Here is an 18474-nt window from a genome sequence, read left to right on the forward strand (position 1 = left end):
AGCATCATTACAGTGGATAAGACTTGTTTACAGTCAAATTCTATTTCAGATGTGCTTCTGGTATTGGTGGCACTGTTCACAGTATCCAGTGGGAACAACCCTGAGATCATAAAGCTGTTTTTTTTTTAAAGAAAAAGTCAGGTACAATAAATAGAGGAACAATCATTTCAACAGACTTTGGTACAACGTACCTTGCATTGAGAAATTCAAGAAAATACTAAATAAGTTCTTCTTTAAAAAGTAGTTCCAAGTATTGACCAAGTTTTAAGCAATGGGCACCACAACCGACAACCATAACAGCTCGTTTCATAAGTTATTTGCCTGAAAATAAATCATAATAACTATTATCTCTAATGGGCATCTTAATATTTCTGAACCGCTTCCCCACAGCTTTCATGAAGGAGATTTTAGCCTTTGAATCCTGCCAAATTTAACCAGCTAATTTTAACTGGTTGGTGGACATATCTGTGCTGAAAAATGGTGGAACAGAGATAAATATTTCAGGAACTCCTGGTGGTTTTTAAATGACCCATGTGATGCTTTTGGCCATATAATGTCACAGTATTAAAAAAAGAAGAAGAGAAACGTCAAGGATAAATTGTGCTACACGATTCACTCCAAAAGGTCCTGTGGAAAGAAAACCCAGAGTAAGAATAAAAAGTAATTAAACATTTAGTTTTGAAGGCTATTATTAGCCTACTAATTTTTAAAATGCCACACATACTAACCTCATCTGAACCGGCTGCATTTTGCTCTTCCATTTGTCGCAGCTCTGAGTATCTATATGTTACATTACTGGAATAAAATAGTCTAAATTTAGTTGTCAATTAATAGGGACAAATTTGGCAACAAATATCGGTTTATATTAATTAACTTTTGTATAAATTATTGCAACGTATTTTTTCGTACAACAACTCTGGTGACAGGATTGTAAGGTTAGGTTGCACTGTCAAATAAAACATGTTGCACATACCTCTGCAGACAGCAGTATTTCCGTATGATGAAGACAGCAGCTGCTATTGCAGCCACAATAACGATCACAACAGACGCGATAACTCCTAAATGGAGTCTTCGAACCTGCGAAACAACAGATCATGGATAGCAAGTATGCAAACTGACAGAGAAGTGACTGACGCAAGAAAGTAGATAACGAACCTGTTGATTGTTTGTTGTTGAGGTGGATCTGTCCAAACTTTCTGACTGTCTGGATTCGCGATATGACGGAAAGGCGAAGGCGAACTCATAAAAAATACTATTTAAAATCAAAATTAGTAAGATATTTGAGTAGTGGCTTAACTTGAACGACTTTCTCGCCATTATAGATGTTTACTTCCTAGTTATGCTACCTGTCAAATGACGTGAAGGAGTAACGGGGGCGTGATTGGTCGATCGTGTGGCAACGCGAAGACTTCCGTCAACATTGTAGGTAGGATCACTTTTAAAAAGTGAGATTCGTTTACATCATGTTTTATTCAATTATTGCAAATATTTTATAATTTTAGTTCGTTTTACATAATGTCTCGGAAGTTTGAATAAAATAATTAGGACTAATAAAAAAACAAATGGTTTCAACAATATGAGTTTATTTCTTGCTTACTGAAAGCATCTGTTATGAGCTCAAACATGCTTGAATGTAGTTTCATTACTAAAAACGAAAATTATATTAGAAACGGTTACAAAAAATACACTTTAAATCCCCAATTTCCATTAAAACCATTAAATGTTATGAAGGACAGCATGCTTCAACTAATCCATACATATAAATGGCAGTATTGAAAAACATGGTTGCAGATGTAGCTCATCTCGGAATCAGAGCAGTTCGTAATATTTCCCAGATTGTGGATCAAAGTAACAGTTGAGGCAGGGATCATACATTAAATTGAGAAACTCTTCCTCTCCACTGTTGTTGTGTAACGCAGACCCTGTGGATAGCATAGAGAAAAAAGTTAGAATATATATTCTAATTGATTTGTGTTTCAAAACTGGTTTCAGTAGAAGCCATTCAGTAGCTTCTAATAGGCAACTTAACAGAAGGTTTGCATTAATTTACCCCATATAGTGTAGAAATTGTTCATACAATCTTTTCTTCCTGGGCAGTAACAGTTAATATGTTTTCTAACAAAGACAGAAACTGGCTTTCAAAAATAAACCTGCCTTTAGAAATACTCAATATCCTGAAAAACCTTATAACTTGCCCCTGTCTCAAAAGTTTAGGAGTATTGTCACAGAAATATCACTGTGGGCTTTAGATGAAGAGGGAAAAATCAATCATGAATGTAATTGTACCCATTCTTCTCCGTCCAAGAGAAATTTAGATCATGATTTATTTTTAGCAACAAAGGGTTGAGAATATGAGCCCAGGATGGGGATTTTTCTGGGGTCATACCTCTGGGTGAGACCTTGCCATGGTCTCCTTTCCCATCTGCTGTCTGTTGATTTGGATGAACTATCGGAGGGCTGAGGACATCCATCCATTCTCTACAAGAGGGTTAAACCATTTAAAAAAAAAAAAAAAAAAACAAGTGTATAATTATCTTTTTCAGTATTTTAAAATTGGGAGCATGGGTCTCTTAATGGTCCTAAAAATATACTTTCTTCTGACTTGACCTATGATATATAGTTTGATTATACTGAAGCTTTTGGAATCATACGAAGCTGCATCAAAGCCCATTTTCGAAATTCCTGCTCTGTCGCTAACATGTTACCTCTTGTTGTGAATGAAAGACCCCCCTTCTGCATGTCTCTCTATTTCATATTCTCTCATTTACATGACACTTTTTAAGGCACCATGTGGTGTTGACGGACAGGCTCCCTGGTGAGACGAGAGGGAAGTGGATGATGACCTCCCAGTGAGCTCTGCTGCAGCGGTGACAGCTAGGTGACACATGCAAGCCTCTGAGCACATGCATAACTCCTGCTTATTCATTGTCCCTGACAACCATGCTTAATTAATCACCGAGGCGTGGCAGTGTGGGCAGCTTCCCTTGACAGGAAAAGTTCTGCGTAGGAAACTAGCCATAGTTATGCTTTGGGATTGTAAATAGTGTAAAAAAATATATTATTTACACACTGACTGTTTATAAGTAGACTTCTAAATATAAATTAGCCAATCAAAAATCATTTATAGAACTGTGATAATAAATAGTATGCAGAATCATTTTCTTCCTAAACAATGTTTAATTATTATAGTGTAGATTCTTTATTTTTATCTTATTTTTATTATTTATACTACTACTACTACTACTACTACTACTACTACTACTAACTACTACTACTACTACTAATAATAATGTTATAATTAATAATAATTCGGTTTATGTAATTCATTCAATATTACTAATACTAGAATAGTAGTAATAATAATAATAATAATAAATTAATTTTAAATGATTAATTAATAAATTATTATTATAATATTTGTCATCATTATCATGGTCAATTATTAGAACATTATTAGTAGTAGTAACAGTATATACATTTTATATAAACAATAGTTATAACTAATAACACATTTATTATTTATTAATCATTTATTATTAATTTTATTATATTTTAATCATAATGTAATAACAATAATACTAATAAAAGATGAATACATATGAAATGTTTATTAGTTATAACTATTATGTTTTTATACAATATTTCTATACTACAATAATATTATTATAATACCATAGCAATAATATATATATATATATACACAAAATAGTTTTAGTTTTGAGTATTAACACAAATTATTATTATTATTATTATTATTATTATTATTATTATTATTATTATTATTATTATTATTATTATTATTATTATTATTATTATTATTATTATTATTATTATTATTATTATTATTATTATTATTATTATTATTATTATTATTATTATTATTATTATTATTATTATTATTATATTTAATATCAAAAACTAAGAAAAATAACGAGGAGACAAAAAGTTGAAGCGCTTTGTTATGTAGACAGTCTGGCCGTTTTGTCATGCAGCTAAATCTTTTGAAGGTTGGCATAACATTTTGTGGAGCACACCACCTGTTCTCTTTTTTTATGCTTTGATGTTCAAAAGTTCTTTTTAGTATCCTGGAACAATTGAATAAAATTGTCAATGGAAACTTCAAAATGTTCAGTGCCCAAAAAGCTATCCCTATCACATTTTGTTACCACTTCTCAGAAGTCCAAATTATTGAACGTGCATGAGCCTGAGGGCTGACAAGAGTTCTCTTATGAACTCGCATGATAAAGTTCTGAAATGACTCATTCACGTCTGAGCCTTAACACTTAAGATACTGACAAGCTTAGCATAATGGCTTAAAGTTATACCTTACAGATTTAGAAAGGCTAAAAATACTGTTTTTCTCTTACCTGGGATTAGAGTGAAGAAGAGGGTTCATTTCTTTCTGATAGTGCTGGCCTTGATCCACTGGCTGTGAAGCACATAAAGAATAAGTATTGTATATTTATAATCTGGTTCAGGGGCCATATCTGCCCACTATTAGCTCCAGTCTAGTAGGAAAATATAATATGTTCTGGATAATTGCATTCCTTGCTGTAAAATAATGATATTAGCCTTTATAGTTTGGAGCAGTGGTTCTCAACCGGTGGGTTGTGAATCAAAACTGAGTTGCAGGTCTGCAGTCAAATACTAATTCTGTTCACATCAAGAACGATATCTATAACAATAACTTTATGAGCGTCCACATCAACGCATAATAGCGTTCTGTTTATTATAAGTACATGCTGCAGGTCTGTCATCTGCCACTTTAAATTCTCACTCTTTAAAGCAGGATGGATTCTGATTGGCTGTCAAATGTTTTTATCGTTCATCAGCTGAAAAAAAAAAAGTTTAGAAAGCGATTCCACAGATATCGATCCTGTTGTTATAGTTGTGGTGTGGATTCTGCTATTCTTTTAAATCTAGAATGATTTTTAAAACTATATCTTTGAATATAATTTTAAGCATTTTTTGTTCAATTCTGCATGATAAATGATTTGTTAGTGTTGTTTCACCACTTGATGTCTAATGTAAAATCTGGTTCCTGAGGCAAAACCAGTCGAGAAGAACTTAAGTATTCAGTATGTTCTTCTAGCCTGATGGGGGCAGTGTTACTATGTTTTCATGTTATCTTACAGTCCACTAATTTGCAGTTTCTCAATACCAGGCGCACCAGGCATGATTAGCAGTTGCAGCATATCTTTCCAATCAACAGACAACAACAGCATCAACAAATGATGGATAGGGTCTGATATTGAAATGCCATGGGAGTTTATTTAGCTCTAATTAGTGTTTTTGTTTTTTTATATAAACTGCTTGATTGTCCTTCATAGGAAAATTGTTTTAATATTCACGCTATTATTTGCCTACTAGCTACAGTTCATCCATACAAAGCACTCTGTACAACTGGGGAGCCTAATAATGAAGGAATTCAGGAATTCCTGTGCTGTGCTCAAGTGTGGCAATTAATTTGACTTCTGTAATTCTAACTGCCCTAAATGTCTGTATAGTGTATGTGTGTGTGGTTTGTAAGCCCACCAAAGGAATGCACTGAGTCCAGGTTGAGGTGTCATCGCTGCTTGCACTCAGACTTATGTTGCAGTGGTGAACCTGACAGAAGATAAAATAGTGTTTGTCTTGTGACGCTCACAACACTTAGGAAGAACATATGTGTCATATGGATCAAGTGTTAAAAACAGTTGTGCTGCTCAATGTTTTTTTTCTTTCAGGATTCTTTAAATAACAATTTATATAAAATAGAAATCTTTTGAAATTATAAATCTCTGTGTGTGTGTGTGTGCATGTATGCATGTATGCATGTATGTATACACACACACACATTATCTTATACTTACCAAGGCTGCATTTATTTGATCAAAAATACTGTAAAATTGCAAAATGTTAGTGCAGTCTAAAGCATAGCCATTACATATCTTTAATGTCACGTGATCCTTCAGAAATCATTCTAATATGCTGATTTGGTGCTCAAGAAGCATTCTTATTTTTTTTTTCAGGATTACTTAAAAGAAACTTAAAAAAAAGTTTCAAAATAACAATTTATTTGACATTTAAATCTTTTGTAAGGTCAAAAATGTCTTTACTGTCAGTTTCGATCAATATATTGAATCATTTATTGCTATTAGCTTTTATTACTGAATAAAAGTATTAATTTCTTACTGACCCCAAACTTTTGACAGTAGTGTGTATATTAAAATATATATATATATATATATATATATATATATATATTAAATATATGTATTACATTTTAATTTATGCTAAATATTACATATAAATTTACCCTCATCAAATTTAAGAATTTATTCAATCAAAAATACAATAAAACAGTAAAGTAATATTTGTGAATTCATTACACATTAAAATAACTGTTTTCTATTTTAATATGTTTTAAAGTGTAATTCATTCCTGTGATGGCAACCATACATAGTTTTTCAGGGTTCTTTGATGACTAAAGTTCAAAAGAACAGCATTTGTTGGAAATAGAAATCTTTTTGTAACTTTGATGCATCATTGATAAATAAAAGCATTTTGAAGAAACTTTCCCCTAATATTATAAATTAAAAGATTTGTTGTGTAACCATAAGCGATATTTCTAAAGAACATTTAAGGCAACTTTTAAAATACTTGAGTAAGATGTAGACATATTCTAACGTTCACAATGCAGAGCTTTTTCTTTCTTTTAAGTACTGTTAAAAGTTCATGTACTTGGTTAGCATAGAGACAACAGTGTCAGTTAGATGAAATATGAGATGTGATGTGTGAAGAAAATATAAACAAATTAAAGATAATGTATGCAAACTATGCAAATTAGCCTTAGCAAGTCATTTTATTCCAAAAATGTTTCAAATGTCATTTTCACTATAGAATGATAATAGACAAAATACATAATTTGAGATGTGATGGAAATGACACTGCAGTGGAGAATTAAATATACCATTGTACAGTAGAGTATGAAAAGTGTGATGTATTGAGTTTATTTTCTCAAAGTCCACAGGGCCAAAAGTGGCCCTAATTGAAGAAATATATTTATTAACTATATTAAAATATATGTTTAATATAACTGTATATAATTTCTTGTTTTGGTTTTAGGCTGAAATATGAACTTGAATTTCCTACCTGTGATGCACTAAGGCCCGGGCCACCCATGTGTCCGTCTCTTTCTTCTTCCTGCTCTCTCTTCAAACTGGCCAACATTCGTAGCTCATCCTCTTCGTCTTGACTTCTCCTCAGATCACACCTGCTGCTGGAGCCCAAAGGTTGAACCCTCTCATCGAAACTCACCTGTAAAGCCCAAAAATCTCATTACTTCATCAGTGCCACTTTTGTATTGAGACCGATCGTTATTGGGTATAGCTAATTAGCAAGCAATCAATCAAAGCTTGCAAGCTAATTGGCACACCCATTAAGGCCAAGACATCAGCAGGGATGGCTGCCTGCTGCTTAGAAATCCACTTATATGAAGTCATACCTGGATCTATGAGCGACCTTCCAGATAAGCTTAGCAAACTTCAACAGCATCAAAGATATGTGCCATGTTTAAATGGGGAAAAGTAGTGTTATGGGGCATCTGTAATGATGCAATTCCCACATCATACTCCATTTAAAACTTTTAGTTAATCACCGCTTTAGACCTGCGGTGAGAGTCTGTGTAGTTGTGCTAAATGCTTGGACCAGTTTGTTTATTTTTAAGAAATACGTTCCAACCTCTAAGAGAGGAAAGAACACTAACGAGTTCTCTTTGATATCCCAGTTGTTTCTTCTAGGCCAGTGGTTCTCAAACCTCTCCATGAAGTACCCCCAGCACTGCACATTTTGTATGTCTCCCTATATCTGACACACCCACTTCAGGTCTTGCAGTCTCCACTAATGAGCTGATGAGTTGAATCAGGTGTGATAGATGAGGGAGACATGCAAAATGTGCAGGGCTGGGGGTACTCCAGGACAGGTTTGAGAACCACTGTTCTAGGCAACAATGAGAAGAAACGGAGACTTTGCTGAAGTGTCTGTCATTTTGATATTCAAATATTCTGAAGAATGTTACAGCTGTTTTTGTCCATACAGTGGAAGTCAAAATACAATACTGTTCCCCACTGACTTTAATTGTATGAACAAAACAGGAAAATCGTATGGATATTTTTCAAAATATATTCTTTTGTGTACATTTTTCTTGCATGCATCTGTAGTGGTAGAGGGGAGATTATTTCTGTGTGTTTAAAACATATTTTCTTTATTTTCTCAGAATACATTCTTTTGTGTTTTGCTGAAGAAAGAAATTCATACAGCTTTGGAACACCATAAATATGGTGAGTAAATGAATAAATGTACATTTTCATTTTGGGGTGAATTATCCATTTAACATAAAACTAAAATCCAATGTACATGATTATGGACACTGAAAAAAAAAAGGTGTAGGATTTACCTTGAAACACTTTTCAAACAGAAATTGCTGTTAAATTTAATTTGATTAAATATAAAATAAAAAATATAAAATAATTACAAAGAAATGTCAACTAACACGCTGAATTATATTAAAATAAGTAATTAAACATTAAAAGTAAAAAGATGGAAATAGTATTTAACCTGTAAAACATCAATAATTTTATTTACAGCTTTTAATTATTTATTTGTTTATTTAGGTTTTTGCAATAAAAGCATCACATTAGTGCATAAACATATTAATATGGTTGAAGACACCAAGGTTTTTACTGTGTTTGAAGATTTATCTCAATTGTGTCTATTTCTATAAAGGACAAATGTACAAGATAAAGTATTTATATTGTAATGTAACTCCTAATCTAAGAAATAATGACCACTGTTAAAAAAAAATTATCTGCTGGGAGTTCAGAACCCCAGAAAATATGTTTTTTAAATCACAAAGACAAAAGAACACTATATCCAAGCCATTTGCAGAACAATTTCCAAATGCATCAGAGAATGCAAGTGCACAACCCACTCCCCTCAGTCTGAACGGATTCAGATTAAAATAACCACACCAGTTCTGAAATTACAATAAGAACAGAGGCCCTCATAAACAAGCCACTCTGCTGGAGTGCACCAATTCAGCTGAAGCATGTGCTTGATTTGATCCCCTCTAACCCTGCATGCTTGCTACGGTTAAAAAAAAATCATCCACATGAACACGAGGCCATGTGATTTGTGTGGGTTCACTCCACAAAACCTAAGTGGTTGCTATATTTTGAGGGTCATTTCTCTATCTTACATAAATTATGCTTGAAACTTTGTGTTGATTCCTCGAAGGGATAGTTTACCCAAAAATGAAAATTCTGGTATCGTTTACTCACCTTGATGTCGTTCCAAACCTGTATGACTTTCTTTCTTCTGCGGAACACAAGAAAATATTTGAAAAAATGTTGGAGTCCAAATAACATACGACCCCATTGACTTTCATTGTATAGACAGAATAAATAAATAAGTAAATAAATAAATCTTCTTTTGTGTTGATTTTTTTTTTGCCTTGGTTTTATTTTATTTTATTATTTTGCCATTTTTTTATTTTTTATTTATTTGACTTCTATTGTATAGACAAAAACACTCTTCAAAATAACTTCCACAGGAGAAATCCATACAGGCTTGAAATGACATGAGGGTAATTAAATGATAATCGAATTTTCATTCTTTTTTTTTTTTATCCCTTCAAAGGTAAACGGGCTCACCTTTTGGAGGCCAGAATTCTTCAGTGAAATCTCTCGCACAGATGCTCTGTTGATAGATATCCTGGTATCTCCATCAGGCAATGTTCTGTCAGCTTCAGACTGATCCAGTCTGCTCCCTTGTCTGGTACTGGGTGAGAGGCAGCGGGTTGGTGCTATTCGCATGGGTTCATGCCGCTTTGGTCCTTCAGAGACATGTTGGACCACGGAGGCCTGAGTCATAATTGACTCAGAAGAGAACTTGGGGACTGTGTATTTTTGTATTGAAGGTGGAGGTGGTGGTGGTGGAGCAGTAATGGAATGGACTGCACATCTATGAAGGAACTCGGTATGCATTTCATCCTGTGAAGCAAAAAGAAGTAATTGGTGTTAGAAATAGTTTGTATGAAATTACAACATGAATCTAAATACATTCATCTAATAGTCCACATGACATTATGGGAAATGTAGTGTCATCAAAATGACCTGTGCATTTGTGGTGGAAAAACTAAAATTTTACATTTTCATGAAATGGTTGATGTGTCGTGGGTTGTTGCCAGTTCATTGCTACAAGGTGTTTTTTAACATGTTACTATACAGTTGCTAGTGTGGTTACTAGGTGGTACTGGCCCTAATTCTTAATGATATTCTAGTCACCTTTAATGTAAATCTATGGGATTTTCTGCTTGTTTTATGATGCAACAGGTAAAAATAATTGAATAGCACACCTGTCCTCGTGGATGTAACACAAAGGACTTTTAAAGGAATAGTTCACACAAAAATGAAAATTTGCTAAAAATGTAGACATAGATGAGTTTGTTTCATCATCAGAACAGATTTAGAGAATTTAGCATTACATCACTTGCTCACCAATGGATCCTCTGTAGTGAATGGGTGCCATCAGAATGAGAGTCCAAAAACATCACAATAATCCACAAGTAATCCATACAACTCCAGTCCATCAATTAATGTCTTTTGAAGTGAAAAGCTCCATGTTTGTAAGAAACAAATTTGATGGATTTGTAAGAAACAAATTGTATGGATTACTTGTGGATCATTATGATGTTTTAACCAGCTGTTTGGACTCTCATTCTGACGGCACCCATTCACTGCAGAGGATCCATTGGTGAGCAAGTGATGTAATGCTGAATTTTTCCAAATCTGTTTTGATGAATAAACAAAGTCATCTACATCTTGAATGGCCTGAGGGTGAGTACATTTTCAGTAAATTAAAATTTTTGGGTGGACTATACCTTTAAGGAATAGTTTGTCTGTGTTTTTGTCTGTCTTTCTTTTTTCAAATAAACTTCTTTAGCAAGCATCACTAATTATGACATATTGAAATGAATAACGCCACTACACTCAATTATTTTCTTTCTGCCTGGGCTGTTAACACACGGAAGTAAATACATTAATAAATCAAATTTCTCCCTAAAACTACAAATATTACATTTATCAACAAACTTGTGATGGAGTCATAAAGAGAATGAAATCTCTTGCAAGGATCTCGGACGCCAACGCTGTCACAGATGAAACGCATTAATAGCCATGATGCGAGACAGTCTGGCGCGGGCGGAGTAACATCAGTTACCTGTAATTAATCAGGGCGACACTGTGCCCGGAAAGTTGTCTGTCTCTGCTCTGTTTTGGAAAAGTTAAGGTCTTTAAACTAGTGAGGCTTTGATCTACACTAATGGTCTTAAACAGCAAGCTTCACACTAATGATGACAACCTCACTAAAAGGGCACGGCCAGGCGAACCATCAGATCAGCCAGAGTTTTTGTCTCCTTTCTTTCCATCTTCATATCCCCTGAAGGGACCAGTTTTAATATATCAGGTTGGGGGTTTTTTTTTTTTTGGATTAAAAAAAGTGTCATCTCTCACTATGAGAAATGCTGACATTCGGTAAACACACATAAGTCTGGCACGGCCCTACATCTATTTGCAGTGAATTTATTTAAACTGAGCAGGTTATCTACGAAACTGAATGTGTTTAGTGGTTATTAGGCTGCTACAGATGAATTTCAATATGTTACTGCTTTATCTATCTTCTGATGACAACTCTGTGGCATTAATGAAAGTCATTAGGCAAATATAATCACCTCTGCTTCTAGTGGAAATGATTTACACAGGTGCAAGTTATAGAGGTACAACATAAACATAATGTTCAGAATACTCAAGTCATTATTTCTTTTTTCATCTCCCATTAGTAATAAGACGACAAATGCAGACATTTGCCCCTAAAGAGAATGCAGATGAAAAACAAAGAATCAAAGAAGAAAAAAAACCATGAAAAATATATTTATCAAGGGTGGGGACAGAAGTGGAAATAAACAACAAATAAAACTGTCAGCGGTATCAATCAAAAAACTATAATTAAGTGCAGCAGAACATATGTATGCCAGAGATGAGACTGATTTCCCAGGAGGAGACGAAACAGACTGCGAATAAATGAATGATGTTCCTCTCAGTGGACGCAGAACCCGAGAGCACCATGGAGCTCAATGCCGTCTCGTCAGAAATGAACTGAACTGAAGAAAACTGATGGTTTTCTTCATGGATTTATCTGAAAGGCAGGGCCCTTGGGGGGCTCAGTCGGGTTGTGTGTGAATCATTAACAGATGACTCCACTAGATCGTATTTCCTTGAGAGGGAACTTGGAAGAAAAACAATGCAGGCAACATGTGTTAAGGAGATGGGGAAATGTTGCTGATGTTGTGTTTGCATATGTCTACAGTACATGCATCTGTAGCGATTAAGGAGGGTTGATAATTTCTACAGGTGTCTCAACAAAAGTGTATAAGTTTAACAAAATTAAAGGATTAACCAATTTTAAAGTACCTTTGGATATACACTTTGATTATTGAATTGAATTTTATTTTATTTTTATTGCTTAAAAATTACTTTTATTGTAAGGGCATTTTTATTTTATTTTATTTTTACTTTCATTGTGAGGACATTTTCAAAATATCTTTTATGTTCCACAGAAGAAAGAGATGCATGCTGGTTTGGAACAACATCAGGGTGAGTAAACAATGGCAAAAATATCTTTTATACTAAATTAATTGATTTGATTTGAAAATACCAATCTTCAATATCACTGCGAACCTACATAGAACAAGCAGCTTGGAAAATGGTTAGATGGATGGATGAAATATAATTTAATTACAATTAATTCAGTTAAATTTATTATTATTATTATTAGTAGTAGTAGTAGTAGTAGTATCAGCTATTAAATTAAATGACTGCTAAAATCCCAACTTAAAAAAGAAAAAGAAAACAAGGCCTGATGGTAATAATGTTGAGAAAACAATTTCTGCTTACTGTTCTATAAAGATCAATAATGGAGGTCTAATTACTAAACATAATGTTTTGCCTTTCATTTTTTATAGCAGCACACGTGTTTCTCGCCTGCCCTGTGTTCATTTTAATGAGCATATGCAAATAAGTGCAGAAGCAGAATTCTTGAAGATCGAGATGAATTCAACTACGCTTGCCAACTGAGGGCGAGTGGGAATTTATCCAACCTTTTTTATTTGATAACTGCAGCATTATGCTTTAATTACGCCAACTTATAATTCCTCATGAAATAGTAATACCATCCAATCTGACAGAAACTCTGCATTTTGTTTCTTGACTAAGAGCTTACTTAATTTTTTTTATCTATTTTGTACACAATTTATCATAATGTAGCTCTAATTATCTGTTGTGTAGCTCTACTAGCCACTTGATTACCCAATAGAGTAAACGCTCAAATTACTTTAGCAAGTTTCTGAATGTCCTCAAATCTGTTGTATGTGAGAAGCCAGTTGGATGTGAGAAGCAAGTCTCAAGTCCTGTGTAAAATCAATTAATGTCAAAGCTATAAACATACTGCTGTCTCTGCATGTTAAAGTGTGTGTATGTTGCCTGCATGCATACCTCTTCACTCTCACTACCGACAAAATCATCCTCCAGACGTGCATCTTTGCGCTCTCCTTCTGTTACCAGCTTGTGACCTTTAAGGCCAAAGGTCAAATCCTCAACAGGGTTGCTGCTAGCCTGATTCCGTCTGGCTGAGTGAGGGCATGAGGAGAAAGTGAAGACTTCCTCTTCGTATTCCTCGTCGCAGAGAGAGAGCTCAGTTTCTGTGTCACAAAGGTCAGCATCATCTGTAGTCAGCACTGTAGTGAAGGCTGACCCAGATGTATCCGCACTTGAAGCACAGTCTGCAGAAATATGACAGGGAGATTTACAGGTAATATTACCATTTGTTACAATTTTAAATGTGCTGTACTTTGTATATGTTAGTATTTTGTCTTGTTCTTAAATGTTGTCTGGCTTTATTTTGACTGATTGACATGTCTTAGGCCACACATACAAATATATAAATATCTGTGCATTATATAACAAACACAAAGTGGCATTTACAGTATTTAATTAAGCAACAATTTTACAAAGATGTATGATAATACAATAGATATACATTGTTCGAAATTAAGACAAAATATATTTGGACACTTTCTAGTTGTAAAACCAAGTATAATGCACTGAAATTCATATATTTGTTTGTCTAAGTATCAAAATTTGTCCCAATACTTTTTTTGGCAACTGTATTCACTACCATTCAAAAGTTTGGGGTCAGTAATTTTTTTTTTTTAAAGAATTTACTTCAGTTAGGACACATTAAAATGATCAAAAGAGACAGTAAAGACGTTTACATTGTTATAAAAAGACAAAAACAAATAAATGCTGTTCTTTTGTTTCCACAAAAATATTAAGCGGCACAACTGTTTTCTACATTGATAATAATAATAAGTGTTATTTAAGCAGCAAATCAGCATATTAGCATGATTTCTGAAGGATCATGTGACACTGAAGACTGGCGTAATGATGCTGAAAATGTAGCTTTGTTATCACAAGAATAAATTACATTTTAAAATATGTTAAAATATTAAAAGTTTTTTAAATTTGTAATAATATATCACAATAATATAGTTTTACTGCATTTTTGATCAAATAAATGCAATCTAGGTGAGCAAAAGAGACTTCTTTTAAAAACATAAAAAAATCTTACAGATCCAAAACCTTTGAACAAGAGTGTATATATAATTTTTGGAACTTTTTTCCCTACACTTTCAATGGCAATAACAGTAGAGAGGATACATACAATCATTTACAGAGATTTCGCTTTTGTTTATTTGCCAAAGTGCACCATTTCTGTGAAAATCGCTCTGTTGAAAACAAGGCCTGATGGTAATAATGTTGAGAAAACAATTTCTGCTTTGTTTCTCTTTCTTCCACTGACTTACTGTTTCTATAAAGATCGGTAATAGAGATCTAATTACTAAACATAATGTTTCGTCTTTCATTTTTTATAGCAGCACTCGTGTTTCTTGCCTGCGTTCATTTTAATGAGCATATGCAAATAAGTGCAGAAGGAATCCTTGAAGATTGAGATGAATTCAACTTCGCTTGCCAGCTGAGGGCGAGTAGGAATTTATAGGACTCATCCAACCTCTTTCATTTGATAACTGCAGCATTATGCTTTAATTATGCCTTAAAATATACATAAATGGGGGAGATGCATTGAAACGATATTTTAAAGATGTAGATGGCAGGAATTTACATCTGCGTTCCCAAGAGAATAATGGAAAAATAGCATTAGCTTGCTGTGTATGTGTGTGTGTGGATGGGTTCGGGAATGGAGGAGAGGGTAGGGGGAACTTTCTGGCTTTCCCACTGACACAAAAACAGCATCATTAGTAGATAGGGAGCAATGGTACAGTAAGATCATAATTCAGACGGGGCGATGTGCGCCTGTGGGGTCTGCATGCCCTCATAGTAAAGAGAAGACACCCAGAGAGCAGGGAGCAAAAGACACCGCAGAGACCAAGTGATGAATTTGCCTTGTGAGCGAACAGTGCTTTGATCTACTTCAGCAAAATGCACAGCAGCAAAAAGTCTAAACCGCTGTGAAGTTGTGTGAACTGTGAACCTAAGCTGTACTTTCTTGTACCTAGAGACAAGGACAAGGAAATGGCAGTGGAGAGCCGAACAAATTGTTTTGTGCTTTAAATTACTCTGGCTGATGACTGTCATCATCCAACACAAATGCACAGGTCATTTTGATGACACTACATTTCCCATAATGTCATGTGGACTATTAGATGAATGTATTTAGATTCATGTTGTAATATTACAGCAAATAATTTTGTATTGCTCAGTGGTTGCTCTTTTATAGCTCATAACTAAGACTTCCCAGCTATGTTTCATTTAAAGAGATAGTTCACCCAGAAATGACAATTTGCTAAAACATTACTCACCCTCAGACCATCCAAGATGTAGATGAGTTTGTTTCTATATTGGAGCAGATTTGGAAAAATGTAGCATTACATAACTTGCTCAGCAATGTCTCCTTTGCAGTGAATGGGTGCCGTCAGCTGTGTGTTTGTATGAAACAAATCCATCATTAGGGGTTTTAAATTTAAACTGTCATTTAAGGCCAAAATACAAGTACATAATCCATAATAAAGCTTCCTCCAGTTGTCCTCTCATGTCCAAATCCACCCACATATTTGTTTAGAACTGTTTTGGACTGTTTTCCTTTTTAAACAGTGCTTAATCTGAGCATATGAGATGACTTTTTCATTGGCGAAAGCAGTGTTATGGATAGAGGACTCATATTTTAAGTTAAAAACGTCTTTATGATGGATTTGTTTTCTACAAACACTCATCTTTTTGCTTCACAAAACGTTAACATGTTGTGGATTACTTGTGGATTATTGTGATGTTTTTATCAGCTGTTTGAACTCTCATTCTGACGGCACCCATTCACTGCAGAGGATCCATTGGTGAGCAAGTGATGTAATGCTAAATGTTTTTCCATATCTGTTCCAATGAAGAAACAAACTCATCTACATCTTAGATGGCCTAAGGGTGAGTACATTTTTAGCACATTTTTATTTTTGGATGACTTTCTGAGATCATTGAAGTCTTTTTCTCATCAAAAGCTAGATACTTTACCCATCTCCATTTTTTTTCTCTATTTAGTCTCATTGCTGTCCAACTGAGATACAGAGATCTCATTTGTGATTTCCTTTCCTATTGGTTGTTTTGAACAGCCTGCGTTTTGTTGTGTTTGTTTTGCTCACACGCATGGATCATAAAGACATTATCGGCTAAACAACTGATTACATATTAAAATGAAACATGAAAACAACAACATAATAGCCATGTCAGATAAAGTGATGTAAAGGCTCTATTAAGCTCTTCACAGAGTAGCGTTTCATCTAATTAAAGCATGCACGCTCACAGAGCACCTCTCAAGAGTTGCCTTCACTCTCTTGCTATTCCGAAGGGTTTAGCATATTTCGATTCCTGGCACGTTTTTGAACAGGCTTATATTGTAATCACCTTTTCTAATTGCCCACGGTGCAAGCTTGCCTGGACCCCAGAGACTTCTTTCTGACCTACACAGTGTACTTAATGTCCCATTACCTCTAATGAACTCTCTTTCCTCTGCTAAAGGGGAGTTCAAGTTAGACCTACTCCGTGGGAAAGGATTGTTAACGTGGAACAACTGCGTCAAGACAGATTCCAGTATGGCTCATTTGGTATGGTTTGGTCTGGTAGACCTTTGGTCAAGTCACCTTTATTTATATAACGCTTTGTACAATAGAGATGGTTTCAAAGTAGCTTCACACACAGAATTCAACAGAAAAGTAAAAGAATCAATGATGCAAACTTCATAAAATATTCAATTTCTGCTATAAAGCAGCTCTAACAAGACAATGTTAATTTCATCAATTATGAAAAAAGCGATTAATTCAGCGATAAGCAGCTCAACTGAAGACAGTAGTAATGTTATTCAACTCGAGTCAGTTCAGTGTTGATTCAATTCAGTTCAATAACAGTGTCAATTAATTATGAATGAATCTGAACTATTGAACTATAAAGCATCCCTACAGAAGACAATAGTGTCATTTTTTTTAGACCAATTCAGTTTTGTTCTCATCTGATTGTATCACCCATCAGGTGAAAACCACATCACTTAAAAAATGTAATTAATAATTAAAAAATAAATGGACCACAGCACATGCCACATAATTTGAGTTATCATTTACAGTAGCAAAACAAATGGTGTGGGTCGAGTTACTTAATAAAAACAGTTAGCATTTTCTTCACTGATATGAGTAATAATAATAGTGGTGGTTGCCATAGTAAGAACCACCAGTAAGACTTATAGGCCTACATCTAAGTTGGGTGTCAGGTCAAACCAGCAGTTTAAGTATCCCCACTATAACATGTAAGGAACATAATTACTCACCCCGTAGAACTGGATCGGTTAATTTATCTACTACTGGTAAGTCAGAGCCCAGAGTTTGAAGTGAGGATGATGCAATTTTTCCTTGAAGCTCAGGTCCCTCTAGGTTCAGGCTAATTTTGCCACCTTCTTTATCTTTGAGGGAACATATGAGACCAAAATAAAATACAATGACATTGTAGTAGCAGCAGAATTCAAAAGTCAACATGGAATTAATTTCAAGAGAACTCATGACATGAATCTCTAGGGAGAAAATCATCTGTTGCTGTTCTTTTGAACTTTCTATTCATCAAAGCATCCTGAAAATATATCACGGTTTCCATAAAAATTCAAAGAAGAGTTTGAAACTTTAATAGCAATAAGAAATGTTGCTTATTAGAATGATTTCTGAAGGATCATATGACACTGATCACTGGAGTAATGGCTGCTGAAAACAATTATTTTCAACAGTAATAATATTTCACAATATTACTGTTTTATTGTATTTTTGATCAAATAAAT

At 34.2% G+C, this 18474-nt stretch overlaps 1 protein-coding gene across 1 annotated transcript in view; it reads right to left on the reverse strand.

The window, feature by feature from the left end:
• Positions 1-1563: 1563 nt before the first annotated feature.
• Positions 1564-18474, reverse strand: part of cfap20dc (CFAP20 domain containing) — a 23480-nt gene continuing 6569 nt past the window's right edge. The window contains exons 8-15 of the mRNA XM_016476760.1: positions 17977-18108; positions 13590-13876; positions 9693-10031; positions 7135-7299; positions 5536-5607; positions 4368-4429; positions 2387-2478; positions 1564-1922 (exon numbers count right to left, since the gene is read on the reverse strand). Of these exons, the coding sequence (XP_016332246.1) occupies positions 1810-1922; positions 2387-2478; positions 4368-4429; positions 5536-5607; positions 7135-7299; positions 9693-10031; positions 13590-13876; positions 17977-18108 (1262 nt within the window). The 3' untranslated portion in view covers positions 1564-1809. The remainder of the gene's footprint in view (positions 1923-2386; positions 2479-4367; positions 4430-5535; positions 5608-7134; positions 7300-9692; positions 10032-13589; positions 13877-17976; positions 18109-18474) is intronic.

This window comes from Sinocyclocheilus anshuiensis, unplaced genomic scaffold, assembly GCF_001515605.1.
Source record: "Sinocyclocheilus anshuiensis isolate Anshui unplaced genomic scaffold, SAMN03320099.WGS_v1.1 scaffold396, whole genome shotgun sequence".
Classification (NCBI taxonomy): Eukaryota; Metazoa; Chordata; class Actinopteri; order Cypriniformes; family Cyprinidae; genus Sinocyclocheilus; species Sinocyclocheilus anshuiensis.